This window comes from Pleurodeles waltl, chromosome 1_1, assembly GCF_031143425.1.
Source record: "Pleurodeles waltl isolate 20211129_DDA chromosome 1_1, aPleWal1.hap1.20221129, whole genome shotgun sequence".
Taxonomy (NCBI): Eukaryota; Metazoa; Chordata; class Amphibia; order Caudata; family Salamandridae; genus Pleurodeles; species Pleurodeles waltl.
In genome coordinates this window covers 320582960-320601403 of record NC_090436.1, presented here as the reverse complement: position 1 = coordinate 320601403, position 18444 = coordinate 320582960, and the positions used below count along the sequence as shown (strand labels likewise).

Below are 18444 nucleotides of genomic sequence, written 5' to 3'. Positions count from 1 at the left end.
GTGGGTTGTCTGTTGTGTTTGATCTATATTTCCATTTGGCCCCTAGGACCTCTTCCTCTAATAGTGTACCATATTGTTTTGGTACAACACTGATCTAATCATCTTGCCCCAAATGACCGCTTCAAATGCCTCCCATAACACAGCACAGGGCTCAGGTGTGTCCCAGTTGACTCTGAAGTACTGTGTCGTCTCCACTACTGACAGGATACCCTCGGACATTGGTGGCGGCACATACAAAGAGCAGAGTGTAAGATGTAATGTTCTTGTCACAGCAGTGTATCTATCACTGGCATCTTTCTGTGTGTGTCTCACTACCAATTGGAGATGTTTGTTTATCGGTATTGCCACGCTTCGAGACACTCGCCCAAAGCCAGAGTGAGTTACTGTGTGGAAAGTATAAGAGGCATCGGCAGAGTTCCCCAGCCAAGTGTGTCTCCTGTAAGAGAAGGATATCAGCCCTATATTGTGTAACAGTGATGAGGACCACTACAATTTACATTCCAAGAAAAACACCTCATTGAGTTTGTGGTCGCAAGTGTGCTAGAAATGGGTCTTTGGTTGGCAGTCAGGTTACCCCCTGTCCAAGCAAGGACCCTCACTCTAATCAGGGCAAAGGAGAAACACACCTTATTTAACTCCCACTCACCCCCTGCACGAGCAGGCAGGCTTAACTCAGAAGCAATGTGTAAACTATTTGTACCAACACACACAGTAATACAATGAAAACACTATAAAATAGACAACACACCAGTTTAGAAAAATAGGTGATATTTATCTAAATCAAACAAGACCAAAATGACAAAAAGCCAACATACACAAGTCAAAATAAGAATTTTCACAGGAATAAGAGTCTTAATCCATAGAAAGCAGTGAGAATGTTGTTATTGCATAAAGTATCTGGTAAAAAATAAAGCGATTCCTTCCTCACTGGGGAGGCCGTGCATCATTTTCTTCTCCGGCCGGGTCAGCAGTGCATCGATTTCCAGATGGGGCACCTCGAATCCAGGAAGGCTTTGCATTGATTTTTCACACCCAGCGATGTTGCGTTGAAATCCGGTTGCACGGTGTCAGGAAACCGTGCTGCGTGGGGTTTGCATCGTTTTCAGCAGCCGCTAGCGGGTGTAGCCCGTCGTTTCTCCAGCCGTGATGCATCTATTTTGCAGCTGAGATGCAGGCAGAGCATCGATTTCAGCCACGAGACCGGCGGCACCTTATTTATCAGCCATGTTGTGGTTGGTGCATCAAAAATTTCCCTGCACGCCGGGGGATGGATTTCTGTCCTTTTCCACCAGCTTCACCTTTCAAGGGCCCAGGGACTGGATGGAGCACCACTTGGCAGGGCAGGAGTCTCACCAGAGAGTCCAGGTGCTGGCAGAGGAAGTCTTTGATGGCCCTGAAACTTTAACAACAGGAGGCAAGCTCAGTTCAAGCCCTTGGCGATTCTTCTCAAGCAGGAATGCACAACAAAGTCCAGTCTTTGTCCCCTTTCACAGGCAGAAGCAGCAACTGCAGGATAACCCAACAAAGCAGTCACAGGCAGGGGCAGGGGCAGGGGCAGGACTTCTCCTCAGCTCTTCTACTTGGAAGAGGTGCCTCATGAATCCTTGAATAAATCAGATTTTCAGGGGTTTTGGGTCCAATACTTACACCACTTTCTGCCTTTGAAGTTGGCAAACTTCAAAGGGAAGCCTCTCTTGTTTGCAAGATCCTGCCTTGCCCAGGCCAGGCTCTAGACTCACAGCAGGGGGTTGGAGACTGCATTGTGAGAAGGCAGGCACAGCCCATTCAGGTGTAAGTGACCACTCCTCCCGCCCCTCTAGCTCAGATGGCCCATCAGGATATGAAGGCTACTCCCCAGCTCCCTTTGTCTCACTGTCTAGAGGGGATTCATAAACAGCCCAACTGTCATACTGACCAAGACAGGGAATCCACAAACAGGTAGAGTCACAGAATGGTTTAAGCAAGAAAATGACCACTTTCAAAAAGTGGCATTTTCAAACTGACAGTTTAAAAACCAACTTCACCAAAAGATGGATTTTTAAATTGTGAGTTCAGTGACACCACACTCTATATTTAAATCTGCTCCCAAAGGGAATCTGCACTTAAAAGTTATTTAAAGGAAGCCCCAATGTTAACCTATGAGAGAGACAGGCCTTGCTACAGTGAAGACTGAATTTAGCAGGATTTCACTGTTAGTACATGTAACGCACATCAGTACATGTCCCACCTTTAACATACACTGCACGCATGGGGCGACCTAGGGCCTAGCTTAGGGGTGCCTTACATGAATGAAAAGGGAAGGTTTAGTCCTGGCAAGGGGGCACAACTGCCAGGTCGAACTGTCAGTGCAAGACTGCACACACAGACACTGCAGTGGCAGGTCTGAGCGTTGCTTACAGGGCTACTAATGTGAGTGGCACAACCAGTACTGCAGGTACACTAGTTGGATTTACAGGCCCTGGGCATCCCTGGTGCACTTTACTCGGGACTTACTAGTAAATCAAATATGCCAATCATGGATAAGCCAATTTATACATACATTTTATATAGGAGCACTTGCACTTTAGCACTGGATAGCAGTGTTAAAGTGCCCAGAGCATCAAAAACAGAGTCCAGCACACAAACAACCTGGGAAGCAGAGACACAAAGTTAGGGGAGACAACGCCAAAGATGCCAAGTCTAACATAGTGAATGAAGTCAACTGTCATTGAAGGATAGGTTACGCAGGCATGTGCCTGGCAATGCAAGTTCTGGTCCTGAATGCATGAACATTAGCAATGTAATGATCCATAGCAACCCAACCCCACACCCCATACTTTGAAACATGAAGCATCAGTTTTGAAAAATCTGATCAACATAGGCAGGGAAGGAGAAAGGACAGCAACCGCCTCCCTCAAGTCTCCCCAAAACTCCTCCCCCCAAAATATTAACCAAACTGGATATTCTACCAGGGTTCAAATGGGATCTCTGACAAGAGTGTACAAGCAAGGCGCATGGTGGTCTTTTTTTGCCTTTAGCCCCTACTGGGTGAGCAACCTCAATTTCCGGAGGCAGCAGAGTCTCTAATAGCTGCTATGACATTTACAAAGTTAGGGAGTGTTACTACATTCCGCTAAAATGACCTTCTCAGTCCATTGTGATGCCCTCTTCCTCGCCAGTCAAGTTAGCCCCCTTCTCACCAGCATTCTGAAGCTACAGACACAAGTCTGAACATTCCTGGGAACCATCACTCTCAGGGACTGTGTCAGCTTCAGCTTTCAAATTCAATTTTCCTTCTTTATTAGTTTGGTGTGGGTGGGTCTTGGCCCATCACAGCTGTTGTCGCTCATTCTGGCAAAGGAGTTCCCCGCTTCCCCGATCATCTCTGTTTTCCAAAGAGGGCCTAGGTGCCCCAGTCCTCGGTCTCTCCTCTATAAAATTTACATTTCTCATGAGCACAGGCAAAGAAAAGGGTATGTTTTTGAAAATGTACCTTGTGGTTATCGGGATAAATCACCATACATTAAAGAGTCATAGCCCTCAGCTTCTTCTTGACTTCTTAAATGGACTTTCATAGTTTCAAGTCTAGAAACATCGAAATGTGTTAAGATTAACATGTTACTGTTCCTGCCATCTTGGCAGCTGGCTTCTAACTGAAAAAGATTAGATTATCATTTACAATGTAGCACCTGACGGTGATGTCAGGGTCAATGCATGATGGGTCCATTCGATAATGAGCAATTTGGATAGCTTCTCCTCTGGAACCCACACTCAGATCCATTTCCCCAGGAACACCAAGGAAACGAAGGTTGTTCTGCTTGCACAGCCCTCAATATCTTCAGTTCTGAATTCCAGGGATTTCGTCATTTCTGTCAGCTAGCAATCATTTATTTCATTTCTTTGCATGAGTCTCTGCCAGTTTAATTTCAGTTGCCGTATTTCTCTCCACAGCTTGTTAGAGATCTTGACAGAATAAGGAAATGTCTGATCTTACCTCTCTGATCTTTGTCTCCAACGATAACTTGGAACAGTGGTTCCCAACCTTTTGACTTCTGTGGACCCCCAATTTATCATTACTGGAACCCAGGGACCTCCACTAAATCATTATTGGAATCCGGGACCCCATCCACTGAGTCATTACTTAAAGCTGGGAACCTAATCTGTTAAGATTATTTAATTTTTGAAGCAGTTGTGGACCACCTGAGGAGGCGTTGCGGACCACTGCCTTAGAAGACTGTATGGATTGCAAGATCTATTCGCAGGGGAGTAGGTCTGTCACAAGTGTTTTGAATGTCTGTCGCCCTCTGACTTCGTCAGACCCAGCAGTCCCTGGGTTCTTCTGGTTCCCTTCTGGCCTTGGGCAACAAGAGTAGTCCTCCCTTTGTTGATAAGTAGGGTTCTGTGGATGTCTTTGGAGAATCTGTCAGCAGTCCAACTTTTCTCAAAGTCGTCCCTCAATATGAACCTAAACTAACTAGCCCCTCCCCCACACAGCATCCTAGGCCAAGGGAAAGACAAGGAGCCCCGCTCCAATTAGTTTCAGCAAGGGTCTGTTGCGCAAGGAGCACTTATGCAGGCCCCACCCCCCTCAAGCAACTTGTTACAGTGAAGCAAATTGTAATGGGGAGCATCAAGAACTCATGGGTTTTGCGTTACACTATTGGCCGGAGCAAATCTCTTGAGCACCTCAAGGGCCACACAGCGACCCTGTCACCAGTCATCAGGCATATCTCAACCTGGCAGATGACTCACTGAGGTGGCCAATGTGATATTCAGTTCAAGCCACCCCCTCTCACATGAGCGGGAAGAGCCCATCCAGCTTGCTTATCAGGCAGAGAACAAGGCCAGAGCACACCCAGGCCCATCCTGCGGCGAACCTCCAGACCTCAGGCTTGCGGCTCGTGGTCCAGGTACTCCTGAGAGCTGTGTGGTGGGGTGGAGAGGGCTGCCCACAAATTTCTCCCCATGAAAGTTCCTAGTCAGACCGTGCAGGCTCTCCCATCAGGCTAGGAGCTGTACAAGCACTGTAGCACGTCACTATATTGGTCCGCCCACATATTCACCTTCCGATGGGATCTTGATGCACCCGGTCATCTCCGCAGCTGCCAAAACTAACACACAGGCATCACATCACTTTCCATGCTCTCTGCCTTTTCCACTCCACAATTGCTTTCCAGGGGAGACAGGTTCTTATCAGCAAGCCACCACCCCGTGAAAGGATTTTAAGGGATTTTCAGGTTGGCTGTGAAGCTCTAAAGAAGAGACGCCGCCATCTTGACCCTTCAAGCCATGCCCCCAAAAAAGTGAAATCATGGTGGATAGCAGTACAACATTGTCTCACTCGCTGCTTTATGAAGGTTGCAAAAGGTGCCTATCAGGGTATCCCAATAAGCTAATCTGACGTCACTGAGGTCCAACTAGATGTATCCTTTCACTTTGTCTGGCTGGAAAATTCCAAGCTCGATTACAGTTTCAACCTTGAAGAAGAAAGCTGGTCCAAACAGAATCACCAGCTAACGCTTGCTGTGCATACTTGCAGATCGGTCTTTGCTATTTGAACCCGCGCAGAGGTTCTTCATTCAGATGTCTAGCAATCACTGAGGTTTCAAACAGCATTTGTCCAACCCCCTGGACTTCGATACAGCCCCATGTTGACCAACCTAAAAGTGAACATACTTGTTATTTCTATCGGACCGCGGACCGGGTACACAGTAGGTCCCTGTTGCACTGCTGGAGAACATGTCATTTTTCACTGCTTACTATTTATTTTCCATTGAATTGGAAAGTCATGTCTCATTGCTTATTATTGGATTGGTGTTTTACTTAACGTTTACTAAACCTTTGAACATTTGAACCTTATATCCTTTTTTATTGATCAGAGTGTTATTTTTCTGTTGAAACATTATCCTTTATACTTAAACTTACTTTGGATATTTAAGTATTCTTTCTACGACTGTATTAGCTGGTGCACGGAATACAAAAGTTCAAACGCTTGCACTGGCTGAGAAGGCCTGCAGTGCAAGCTGAAATATGTTTCTTAACATATACCCGTCTCCAGTAAATTTTTAAGGTCTTTTTTTTTTTAAAGAAAAACAATAAAAAGAAATGTAAAACACAAAAGCTCAAACACTTTCTTTGATGAGATGTCTAGGGTCATGGACGCCTGAACTTAGTTGCTGTCTGAACTGTCCGGGATGGATGGCAGGTGGCTGGGTCGTTCCGGGGTTACAGAGTCCAGACTGGAATGTGTCACTGTGTACCGATGTTTGCTGCTTAATGTCACCATGATTCTTTTTGATTTGTATGCAATAAAAAAGATCTTTAAATAAAACACTTTCGATGAGGACTGCTTTGAGGCATAGAGTTAGCTATCAAAAGTGAGCCAGGGCTACCCTTATTGAAACCTATTTGTTCAGTGGGCCCAGTGTGGGAGCTCAGTTACAGCCCACATCCAGACTCTGGCCTCTTGGCCTGTTCGAGTCTGCAGCAACAACCCCTTCGAGACCTACAGAGTGGCAGGTGCCTTTCATTTAATCATCAGTAAAAGGATTACATGGAGCTTTCTTCCGTGCACGATCAGCCTAGTGTTCCTTACTAACCAGTACTCACGAGCTTTGCATTGTGACCTGATGGTTATATGGGCAAAAAATATCTGGTCTTTCATTTTCTTAAAACCCTATCCAAAATAAAACAATTTTACAGAACAAATATCTACTTTTTTGTACGAAGCCATGTATCTACTTGCATTTACGTAGTTGTTTTATTTGGGGCCCAGTGTTTCTATATGCACTATATACAGGGCTATTTATTTAAACCACCTGCAGCAACCTGAGAAAGTCTGTGACGCCGAACTCTTTCTTTCGCCGATGCTGCTGTTCCAAGCTACCTTGTTTATTGTGTGCATCAGAAATAATGGGGGACAGACAGGTGAGTCCTGCCATTGTAATACAAAGCTGTAAGCCTTAACTAATGACAGTTTTCAGAGAGCCCGTCCATTATTTATTGAGCCACATTCACTTTCAAAATTGTCACCGACCATGTTTATCATAACCAGGAGTGCACTATTTGGCCCGTAGCAATATGTAATACGGAAGGCCTTTGAACAAGCTGAATACAAATGCTTCCTCGGTTTTATCTTTCAGAGGGCTTTTCTGTAATTGTCAAGTCCACAATTGCTTGTTGGCTTAGGAAACAGTCCCCACAGAATTGATGCCAAGGCAAATACACGCAAGGCGTCATGGAAACTGGGCTATTCTTGCACCCTGCTACGCAGACAAGCATGAGTCCCATACGCAGACCTTATAATGAAGCTCGGAAGCAATCTTAGAATCAAACGAAGATTTTGGAGCATCCTCACTTTAAACTGAAGCAAAGGGTAGTTTATTGAGAAATCTAGGCAGAGCAGATTTTCTGTCTCTGTGCCCACAGAACCTGCAAACATCTGAGATCAAATCTGCATTAATTTCCAATGTTGTCCACATGAAGAGGGAATAGGCCCATATTCAACCAATTGTATTATTACGTGCCAGGACTTCAAGTAATCAGGTTTGCAATTTAGGGTAAAATTCACAAATTTCCATGAGAAACGTCTGCTACACTAGCACTACTTCCTTATTTGGGTAAAATGCCTAACTTTTTATGAAGTCACCGGGAAATGCTGCCCTACTTAAGTAAATCTGAACCGGTTGGAGTTTGACACGAGGACTCACATGCGTAACCATTTCCACGAATGCAATTTAACAAATGTAAGAGTACATGTCCACATGCTCCAATATTATGCTGAACCAGTGTTTCCCAAACTGTGGTCGGAGGGCTGCGAGCCGGTTTTTGGTGGGTCTCCCAAGCGCAAGCAATTAATAAAACGCCTTTATATTCTGTATTTAACTTGACACATTTTCGGTACTTCGAAGACAGAGGTCAAACGTCAGGCTGTCTTCTGCCAAACTGCCGTTTTCTTTTAACATGGGCAGCAGCGTTGACAAATTCTCACTTTGTAGTCAAAGAAAGAAAATAATAATGCAGGGTCCCGCAGCTCCTGCTGTGCACGGGGGCCCAGGGACTGGAGAGGAACCTCAAGCACCAATGTGATATCAATAGGATCTGGCAAAATAAAGAACAGCAACTCCTGCTGCCTGTTGAGAGCCTACTGCGAGAGCTGTGCTTGGGAGTTTGCTGAAAGAAACACATTTGCAAAATGTATTGATATATTGTTGCAATATAATAAATCCCAGGGAAAATGCGGGTCATTCCCTGAAATGTCACTGGTCTTCCAATTACTTTAATTTCCCACATTAACTTGCTCGTTTCACAAATGACTCATTCCAGTGCCAGAGTTTCATTACCTTTTGCCCCTGTATGGTTGATTATAGATCTTAGTTACCCATAATAGCATTTCTGATGATAAAGCACATTGCTTCCTAAATTACGACTTTTTTTTAGTGCCATGATATGATGCACTGAGCAATTTTAAACTTGCATTCACTACCCCTAAATATTTGATTACTGTGGAGTTTTATGTAAGTTTAAAATATAGTTGCAAAGGCCCTGTTGCAAGCGTGATCAGTAGGCATTCTCCCTTAGTGCACTGAATAACCACGAGTGCAATTTAAAATGGAACCGAATCCTGATAAATTATTTGTGGATAATATGTACTGAATGATGCTTCGCTTCCAATACTTTTAGCAAGCAAATCAAAATGCTCCAAAATAAACTTTTCAGAACCTATGTGAAATTTAAATGCATCCCCAATAAAAAAAAAACAAGGCCAGATTTACTAAGGCCCTAATTCAAAACAGAGAGATACAAAATGGCACATGGTATTTACTTTCCAGAGCAAAAGGCGCCCTTTTCTCAGCGAAAATGGCACTTTATAGCACCCTCCGTCGTTCTGCATCAGGTGTTGTTACTTTTGTGGATCAATTCACTCACCTATGGATTTTGACTCACAGTCTCATCCACTAAGACAACCAGACTGGGCTTTGCATAAAAAACACAATGCCTTCGGAAAGCAGGCACTGACAAAAAGAAAGGTGTTAATTTCTCTAACAAACTCGTGCATTGCTGTGTGCGAAAGTGCACAGCACACAATCAGCATGTGAGATCCTTTAATACTGGTCCAGACATAGCAATTTGTACTGGAAGGGTATGCTTCTAGCACACAGTCTATACTAGACGGTGCATACTCCCGTCGGCGAGGCTGTGCGTCATGGAAGTCATCCTTTAAGTGTGCCAGACCAGGTAAACATATCAGTATCAAGTCAATCTTTATGCTTATGGCTCTGGCTGTGTTTTCCGCCCTGAGCAATGCAGCACTGCAAATTTGGCTCCTGTGCTGCATTGCGTGATAACTTAGTGTTAGAAATGGGGTCTCTGGTTGGCAGTCAGTTTGCTCTCTGTCCAAGTAGGGACCCTCACTCTAGTCAGGGTAATGGAGATACACACCTAGGATAATAACACCTGCTCACCCCCTTGGTAGCTTGCAACAAGCAGTCAGGTTTGAGGTAATGTGTAAAGTATTTGTACCACAATACACAAAAATACATTGAAAACACTACAAAATAGACACCACACCAGTTTAGACAAACAGCCAATATTTATCTAAATCAGGCAAGACCAAAACGACAAAAATCCAGCATACACAAGTAAAGATATGAATTTTTAAATTAAAAAGAGTTTTACTCCATAGAAAACAATGGATACACAAAGTAGCTGGTTTGTGTCAAAAATAAAGATGCACGGGCGAGCGTGCGTTTAGAAAAGTCAGCAATGCATTGATTTCTTACTTACTAGTGAGGCCCTGTGTCATTTCTTCTCCGGTCGGGTAGGCGATGCTTAACTTTTCTCTCCCACAAGAGAGCGATGCGTAGATTTTCGGACGGGCACCTGGGGTCTGCGCAGGTTCACGTCGATTTTGATGCCCAGCAACGGTACATGTGAAATACGGCTGCACAGTGATGTGGAACCGCGCTGCGTGGGGCTTGTGTCGATTTTGGCAGCTGCAAGCCAGAGTTGTGTCGTTTCTCCAGCCGCGATGTAGGTGATGCGTCAACTTCCCAGTCACGATGCAGGTGGTGTGTCGATTTCTCAACCACGATGCATCACTTAACAGGGTAGGAATCTCAGCAGAGAGTCCATGTGCTGGCAGACAAAGTCTTCGATGACCCTGAGACTTCAAAACAGGGGGCAAGCTCAGTCCAAGCCCTTGGAGACACTTCACAAGCAGGAATATACCACTACGTCCAGTCTTTCAGGCTGAAGCAGCAACTGCAGGCCAACCTAGCACAGGGACAGTACTCCTCTTCCAGCTCTTCAGCTCTTCTCCTTGGCAGAGGTTCCTCTTGAGTCCAGAAGTAATCTACAAACCTGGCGTTCTGGTTCCACTACCTATACCCCTTTCTGCCTTTGAAGTAGGCAAAAGCAGAAAGGAAAGTCTCTGTTGTTCACAAGATCCTGCTTTGCCCAGGCCTGGCCCCAGACACACACCAGGGGGTTGGATGCTACATTGTGTGAGGGCAGGCACAGCCAATTCAGGTGTAAGTGTCAACTCCTCCCTCCACTCAAGCCCAGATGACCCATCAGGATATGCAGGGTACACCCCAGCTCCCTTTGTGTCACTCTCTACTGGAGATTCAAAAACAGTCCAACTGTCATTGACTACACAAGCAGGCAGAGTCATAGAGTCCTGGTTTAAGCAAGAAAATGCCCACTTTCTAAAAGTGGCATTTTCAAATTGACAATCTAAAAACTAACTTTACCGAAAGATGTATTTTTAAATTGTGAGCCCAGAGACCCTAAACTCCACATCTCTATCTGCTCCCAAAGGAAAACAGCACTTAAAAGGCATTTAAAGGCAGCCCCTATGTTAACCTATGAGAGAGACAGGCCTTGCAACAGTGAAAACCGAATTTGGTAGTGTGTCTCTGTCAGGACATGTAAAACACATCAGTACATGTCCTACCTTTAACATACACTACACCTTGGGATACCTAGGGCCTTCCTTAGGGGTGCCTTACATGTATAAAAAGAGAAGGATTGGGCCTGGCAAGTGGGTACACTTGCCAGGTCGAAGTGGCAATTTAAAACTGCACACACATACACTGCAGTAGCAGGTCTGAGTCATGTTTACAGAGCTACTTATGGGGGTGGCACATTCAGTGCTGCAGGCCCAATAGAAGCATTTGATTTACAGGCCCTGGGCACATCTAGTGCACTCCACTAGGGATTTACTAGTAAATCAAATATGCCAATCATGGAAAAGCCAATTATACATACAATGTACACAGGAAGCACTTGCACTTTAGCACTGGTCAGCAGTGGTAAAGTGCCTAGAGTACCAAAACCAGCAAAAACAAAGTCCAGCATGCAGTCAAAACATGAGAAGCAGAGGCAAAAGACAGGGGAGGCCATGTCAGGTATAACAGTTAGTAATTTTGCCCCCAAGTATTTATTAATCATATGTCATCTTTGTTGAAATAGGTAACTAAGGAAATATGTAAGAAGATATCATCTAGTGTATATATATATATATATATATATATATATATATATATATATATATATATATATAAAAATAAAATACACAAAAAAGGTATCTAGTAACTTGGGGCCAGATGTAGCAAAAAGCGATTTTGCGAATCGGAAATTGCGAGTCGGTGCGACTCGCAATTTCCGATTCGCAAAATCGTATGCAGAATGGTGTCTCAGACACCTTCTGCGAATTTCAAGGGGGTCACAAAGACCCACCTCATTAATATTAATGAGGTGGGTCGCAATTTGCGACCCCCTTGAGATTCCCTCCACTGACAGGGATGGTGGCCTGCTGGAGACAGCAGACCTTCATGTCTGTGACTGCTTTTTCAATAAAGCAGTTTTTTTTGTATTGCAGCCCATTTCCCTTAAAGGAAACGAGTTGCAATACAAAATAAAAATGAAACCATTTGTTTTTGTTTTTTCAGAGTAGGCAGTGGTCCATTGGACCACTGCCTGCTCTGAAAAAACATTTATAGCGACATTCACAAAGGGGAAGGGGTCCCATGGGGACCCCTTCCCTTTTGCGAATGAGTTAGCACCCACTTCAAGTGAATGCTAACTGCAAATTGCTTTGCGACCGCTTTCGCGGTCACAAAGCAATTCTGCATGGGAAACATCCTTTTTTACGACTTTCTTTTTACGAAAGTTGTGATTAACGAAAGCGCAACAACGCTTTTTTTAACCACGACTCCGTTATTTTGTGCCTTAAGTATGTATGTTCTGAACAACGAACATGCGTGGTTAAGGTACAAAGAAGGGAGTTGGCGAAGGAGGACGACGCAGGTGAGAAGGGGTCGACTAAGGTAAGTGGTGGGTTTAGGTTTTGGGGAGGGGGTGGGGGGTTATGGGGTTTTAGGTTTTGGGGTGGGGTTGGGGCGTTTTTGGTTTTGGGGAGGGGTGGGGGGCCAGGGGGTTTTAGGTTTTGGGGAGGGGGTGGGGGGGTCAGGGGTTTTTAGGGTGGGGTTGGGGGGGTGGGGCGTTTTTTTGGGGGAGGGGGTGGGGGGTCAGGGGGTTTTAGGTTTTGGGGTGGGGTTGGGGGGGTGGGGGGTCTGGGGGTTTTAGGTTTTGGGGTGGGGTTGGGGGGTGGGGCGTTTTTGGTTTTGGGGAGGGGGTGGGAGGTTAGGGGGTTTTAGGTTTTGGGGTGGGGTTGGGGGGGTGGGGCGTTTTTGGTTTTGGGGAGGGGGTGGGGGTTAGGGGGTTTTAGGTTTTGGGGTGGGGTGTTTTTGGTTTTGGGGAGGGGGGTTTTAGGATTTGGGGTGGGGGGTTAGGGGGTTTTAGGTTTTGGGGTGGGGTTGGGGGGGTGGGGTGAGGGATGTAGGGTGAATGGTGCCTATTACTAATGCTTTTATCAGGAATGCCTTTACAACGAAATATCGTTGTTAAGGCATTCGTGGTAAAATCATTAGTAGTAAGAACGAGGTTGGTGTTCCGACCTCGTTGTTAAGGCAGTAGTTGTTTTTAAAGTCGTTGTTCCGTCGTACAATCATTTTGCATCACGGTGCGAGTCGCAAATAGGAAGGGAACACCCCTTCCTATTTGCGACTCGCATCCCCATTTTGCGAGTCGGTACCGACTCGCAAAATGGGAATGTGCATCGCGATGGCCATTTTGCATGGTGCAAACTGCGATTTTCACAGTTTGTGCCATGCAAAACGGTTACTACATCTGGCCCTTGGTGTCTAATTTAGAGTTTGGTGGACAGGTATCATGTACACCCTGTTGTAAGTGTACTATATCCTAATGCAGTAGTAATACAGCAGATGGAACACAACACATTTGTGATGAAGAGTCAAACTCTACATAAGGCCCTTGATCATTTGTCATAGGTGGACAGTCTATCGGAGTTTAAAGAAGGGGCCCTAATAAAATACCTTCCCCATAACATGTCATGATATTCTTGATGCACTGGGTACGCTCACAAATAATTAACATGAAAATAAAATAAATCTTTTTAGAGCCCTCTATAGAATGCAATACTACCTTAGCCAAGCAAAAGACTTAAAATGTAGGTTTTAACTGCATGCTTTTAGCTCCACTGCTTACCTACTGCTAGACATTCACACCCATTAATACTCAAAGAAAATAGAATAATGTTTAACTATTTGATACAGGGACCTATGGTCATGTAGTACAGCAACAGAGTGAATCATAAACAGGTATAGCGGAATGGGGTCTGGAAGCTGGACAAGATGAACTGCCTTGGTTATCTTTGAATCACTATCACTTTGGGGAGATTCTGAGTTTAATATGTCCTCTAAACATCCTCCCTTTGCATGATTCTATGTATGAGTTTCTATGACCTCATATTGTGATGGCACAATAAATGTACAATGTTCAAGCACTGCGGGGATGGGCAGGTCCCTTCAGGAAATTGTGTTTTTCTTTTTATGTCTTTATGTCTCCTCAGCCTACCACAACCGGTCAGAAGCACAGTATGTCTACTGTGACTATAATAAAGATAATATTATCTTCCAATGACAAAACAATAGTTTGTTTAGCACAGACATTAAAAAAGAGTTTCACACAAAGTGATTCCTGATGTCTCTTGCCAATTTTAATAGACTAGTGCATTGTCTCTTTACCACATTTATAATAGCAAAAAGCAGGCAATATGCTTCTTTGCTATAGAGTAAACAAAATATAAGTCAGCCCCTGGACCCAAAAACCATGGTGTTGAGGTGAAGGGTGGATAGCATGGGCAACAATGCATAGCTGGCTTGGGTTGTAAAATGCAGCTACAATGCTGTACTGTGTGGACCTCTTGGTCCCAATCCACTGTGGACAAAGACCAGGGGGCCATAATTAACTGCATAATATCTGTTTGTTACCCTTATTTTAACAGGATTTGCAAGTAAATTCAAAATTAGTTTGGCCAGACAAAATTAGAGCTACAGGCTGGAAATATATGTTTTACTCTTAATGTTAATTAGGGACCTTTTTAATTGCTAAGTGGGCAATCTGTACCGCAGAATGGGTAGAATGTTTATTTCATCACTCAAAAAGGGATGCAGTATGTCACCTTCACTCCCACACTGAAGAAATTAAAAAGAATACAAAAATAGCTTTACTGCTAATAGCTGCCCAATATGGAAGAAAATGGCAGATCAGCTATGGTCACCTACAGCAGTAATCATCTTTCCAGCCACCATACATACATTTAGATCTGAAGTCGGTTAGAATTCAGCTGCATTGTGTTATGTGATAATAGTATTTGAATTACTCTGTGAAATCAGGTGAATGTTTTATAGACTTCATGGAATACGGCATGCTTTCCGACAGCTTCAAAGAATATAAAAATCTTTAGAAGTGTGAGTGTGAAAAAACATCCTGTAATTGTGCTTCAATGATACTTGTTGACTACATTTTAGAATTCATGTATTTGTGTTTTAAGCAAATTTAAATATTACAATATTATGATTATCCTATTCACAACAAAATGAAACATACAATATACTGGTGCATTATTAGGAAAGCAAGAGACAAACATTTTGTTCCCTTGGCAACAAATGCCACCTTTTGTTGCTTATTTTGATAGGTTACCACATTCACTGAATTGAATCTGCCTTATTTCAACATGTGGAAGCTGGAACGTTTAAAGTACTACTTGAGGAAAAAAAAAAACAGGCCAAGGTGTGGGTGCAGGCTCACGTCATGAATCAGGGAATCCCAAATAAGGGTTACTTTACAATATATTGATCTGCAGGGAAATCAATTCTACATTTTTGGTGCTAAGAAGCAAGTGTTCATAGCTTTTAGAGACAATAAAATGGTATGATGAATAAAGACAAGAGATCGTCCAAGCAAACAGTATGGTCAAGCATGCATTGGTAAATAACTTGGAAGAACAGTAGTATCACAATGTGAAGACTCTCAGTTGTGAGGCAAAGCACCTGTACATAAAAACAGGACTGCATAAGTGACCAGTGTACAGGGCACCGTGCTGAAAAATTTGTTGCACTATTCGGAACTCATTTAAGCTGTCGGAGGCCAGAAAGACAGCACCCATAAAGTATACATAATATACATTTACCTTCGAAAACCACCTCCAATTATCAACTTAGTTTCGAATGGAGTTAAGAGAGTATCATATGTGCCGCCTTAATTGGAAACATTATAATACTAAGACTGAAACCACAAGTGCATTCAGTCTCAAAACAGAAGCAAGGACCATGACCAGGTGACTGAACCTTGCCTCCTAAAATGTGGGAAGAGTTATAATGTTAATACAATTATATGGCCAAAGGAGAATACAAAAATGTAATACAACACTTCAGGTATCTGTTACTCAATTCGAAGTCAGGAGTTAAAAGTGACTTTGGCGGAGTCTTGTGATATGCCGCCTGAATGTAAATAATCAACTTGTTTGAGTGTGGTATTGCAGTAATATTGTCAGAATATCATCTGACACGAATATTGTGTCATAAATGCCATGTCCAAAAACAGTTTCCCACTGGAGTTAACAATAGATAATCTACGCTCAATGGGAACATATTTTTCGAAACAATCTTCAGGATGCAGTATTAATATGATATGCTATTTTGGTATGTGATATTCTGGCTTTTAACCACTTTGTTAATACCAAGTATCCTAAATTAATGCACTGAAACTGCCCTTTTGAACATTTCATTTTACATCAAGTGTTTCAATCCAGCTAGTCAGATGTCTTAACTCATAATCGTATTCATCAATTTTTTTGTTCACTGATATATCCCAATTTTCGAATGCATTACCCCACTTCTCCTCCCACCTTTTAATAATTTGGTGGCAGACGTCTAAACCACTCTTCACACTCCAAATCCTAGTTATGTTCTGGCCAACCTTTAATACCCCATACCTGCTCTACACTGCCCGCCCTGCCTCCTCTCTTATTTGGCCTCTCCACCCCACTATTTAGATAAAAACCTGTCCATTGTTTAAAGAATAGGTATAATCAGTTTATGGATAAATGTCCTAAAAGCAGTCCGTACGATAAACAACTGCGAATTATCAATAACAACATGGACATATTCAAACCTTTATAGAATAATCTAAATACTGCCCTTTGGTCAAACAGTAGTAATTAATCAAAATAAGTAAATGAAGCCGAAACTATTAGAATTAATGTCATGAAAATGCAAGTGAAACTGTGGGATGGACCTAAGTACTTGTGGCAGTATTACACAAAATGCCCAACTACACAAAATGCCCAACGGGAGTAACAGGTGTTTTTCACTGTCACTGTGAGCAGAACAATAGAGGATAAAACGTAGAATAGGGCACCATTTGTATAATATGGCCCTAGCTTGAATGTATACCTGGCAAAATTGTTCTAGGCTTAAGTTGCTGGAGGGTTCTAACAAAAACTACTGTGGCTAAAGTACTTTTGTAACATGTATAAGAATACTATAATAAGACATTATATGAATCACATCCAACGACTACAAAGTATTTTTCTACTTCACAAAAGTAGTCGCTTAACTCAGAAGTTTGGAATGTTTGCAGTTTGGATACAGGCAGATTTACCACATCTACACATTCTGTGTCACCATCCCCTACCACCAATCATTTTCATCTAAACAAACTGAGATGTTAGGGGCCTCTACTGGCTTTTAGTGTATAAAGTGAACAGACACCATATTCAGTCTTCTGTAACCAGATGTTATATTGGAATGTGTTTTTCTTGTTTTGCGACTATGTATTAAGTATCACAACGATTTGGAATTATGTTGCAAATGTCCTGTTTCTATTAAAGTTGTGACACTTAGTGACTGCATAAGAGTGGTTTGTGCTGAGCTTCCTTTACACTCGTTTTATATTTGGAAATCATTTTGCACGATGAAATGTTCGACTGAGACTCTAGCAAACATGCGACTCCCCGTGGGACATTTATAATCACTTTGGGACCAAGCCGCAAAGCTTCTTTGAGATTTTTTATTTTTTTTTATTAGTTTATGAGCAGGAGAGATTGACTCAAATTTCCTGCAGTATGTCATGGTTAGTCACATAGCTCATTCACACAGCTGTTTATCTATGAACATGCATTTATTACTCCTCAAAATTCATCAGCAAGTCACAGCAAAACTTGGAGTACAGCAAATTTACTAGCAAAAAAATATTTTGCTAATCCAGACCTTCAACAGTAACATGTCAGTGTCTTATGTCCCTATACTGCATATAGAAAGCATGTTTCTACTCTAGAACTACACAATATGTCAAACTCTACATTTAGGTACTGAGTAGAACACCTTTAACACTTCAAATCCATGTTCAATGTGCCACACAGCGTTCTATTGCTTATAAATTATATTCCCAAGCAACTATGGTGAGGTGAACATCAATAAAACAGTTCTAACTTTAGTTTTAGTAATTAGGATAGTAAGTTCTGGAGCTTACCCAGATCTGCAGTTTAATCCTTTTCTCATTTTTGTAAACAGTTTTTACTTTGAAGTCAATTCCAACTGTGCTTACGAAGGCTGACGTAAAGGAGTCATCAGCATATCGGAAAAGAAAGGAGGTCTTTCCAACACTGCTGTTGCCAATGATGAGCAACTTGAACATGTAATCAAAGTTCTGGTCAGATGTGTCTTTCTGTCCATACTTGGTGTCTTGAGCAGATGCCATCTGAAAGGGAAGGAAAACAAGATTCTCAAACTTTTTAGTGATTTTCAGAGCTTTGTGTTCGCTCTTGCAATGTTTGTGAGAGACATGCATGGGATATTCATGGCAGAGAAGACAAAGGCAATAGCAAGTGTTGGAAGGCAGATTATTAGTAGGGGTAAGTACACACCTACCACTAGCAACAAGGCCACCAATACAATGTTAGGTCCAGTCATGGTCTCAAAACAATAGACCCTGGCTCAACCTCTGGTAACCTGGCAACGAGCAGGCATGCTTAACTTAGGAGACAGGTATATAAAGGATTTAAATACACCAGTACAGTAAATAAGTAAGACACAA

At 42.9% G+C, this 18444-nt stretch overlaps 1 protein-coding gene across 2 annotated transcripts in view; it reads right to left on the bottom strand.

Moving 5' to 3' along the window:
• Positions 1–18444, bottom strand: part of RAB3C (RAB3C, member RAS oncogene family) — a 396458-nt gene that overhangs the window by 314717 nt on the left and 63297 nt on the right. For both annotated transcript variants that reach the window (XM_069222464.1, XM_069222455.1), the window contains exon 2: positions 17881–18108. In XM_069222464.1, the coding sequence (XP_069078565.1) occupies positions 17881–18108 (228 nt within the window). The remainder of the gene's footprint in view (positions 1–17880; positions 18109–18444) is intronic.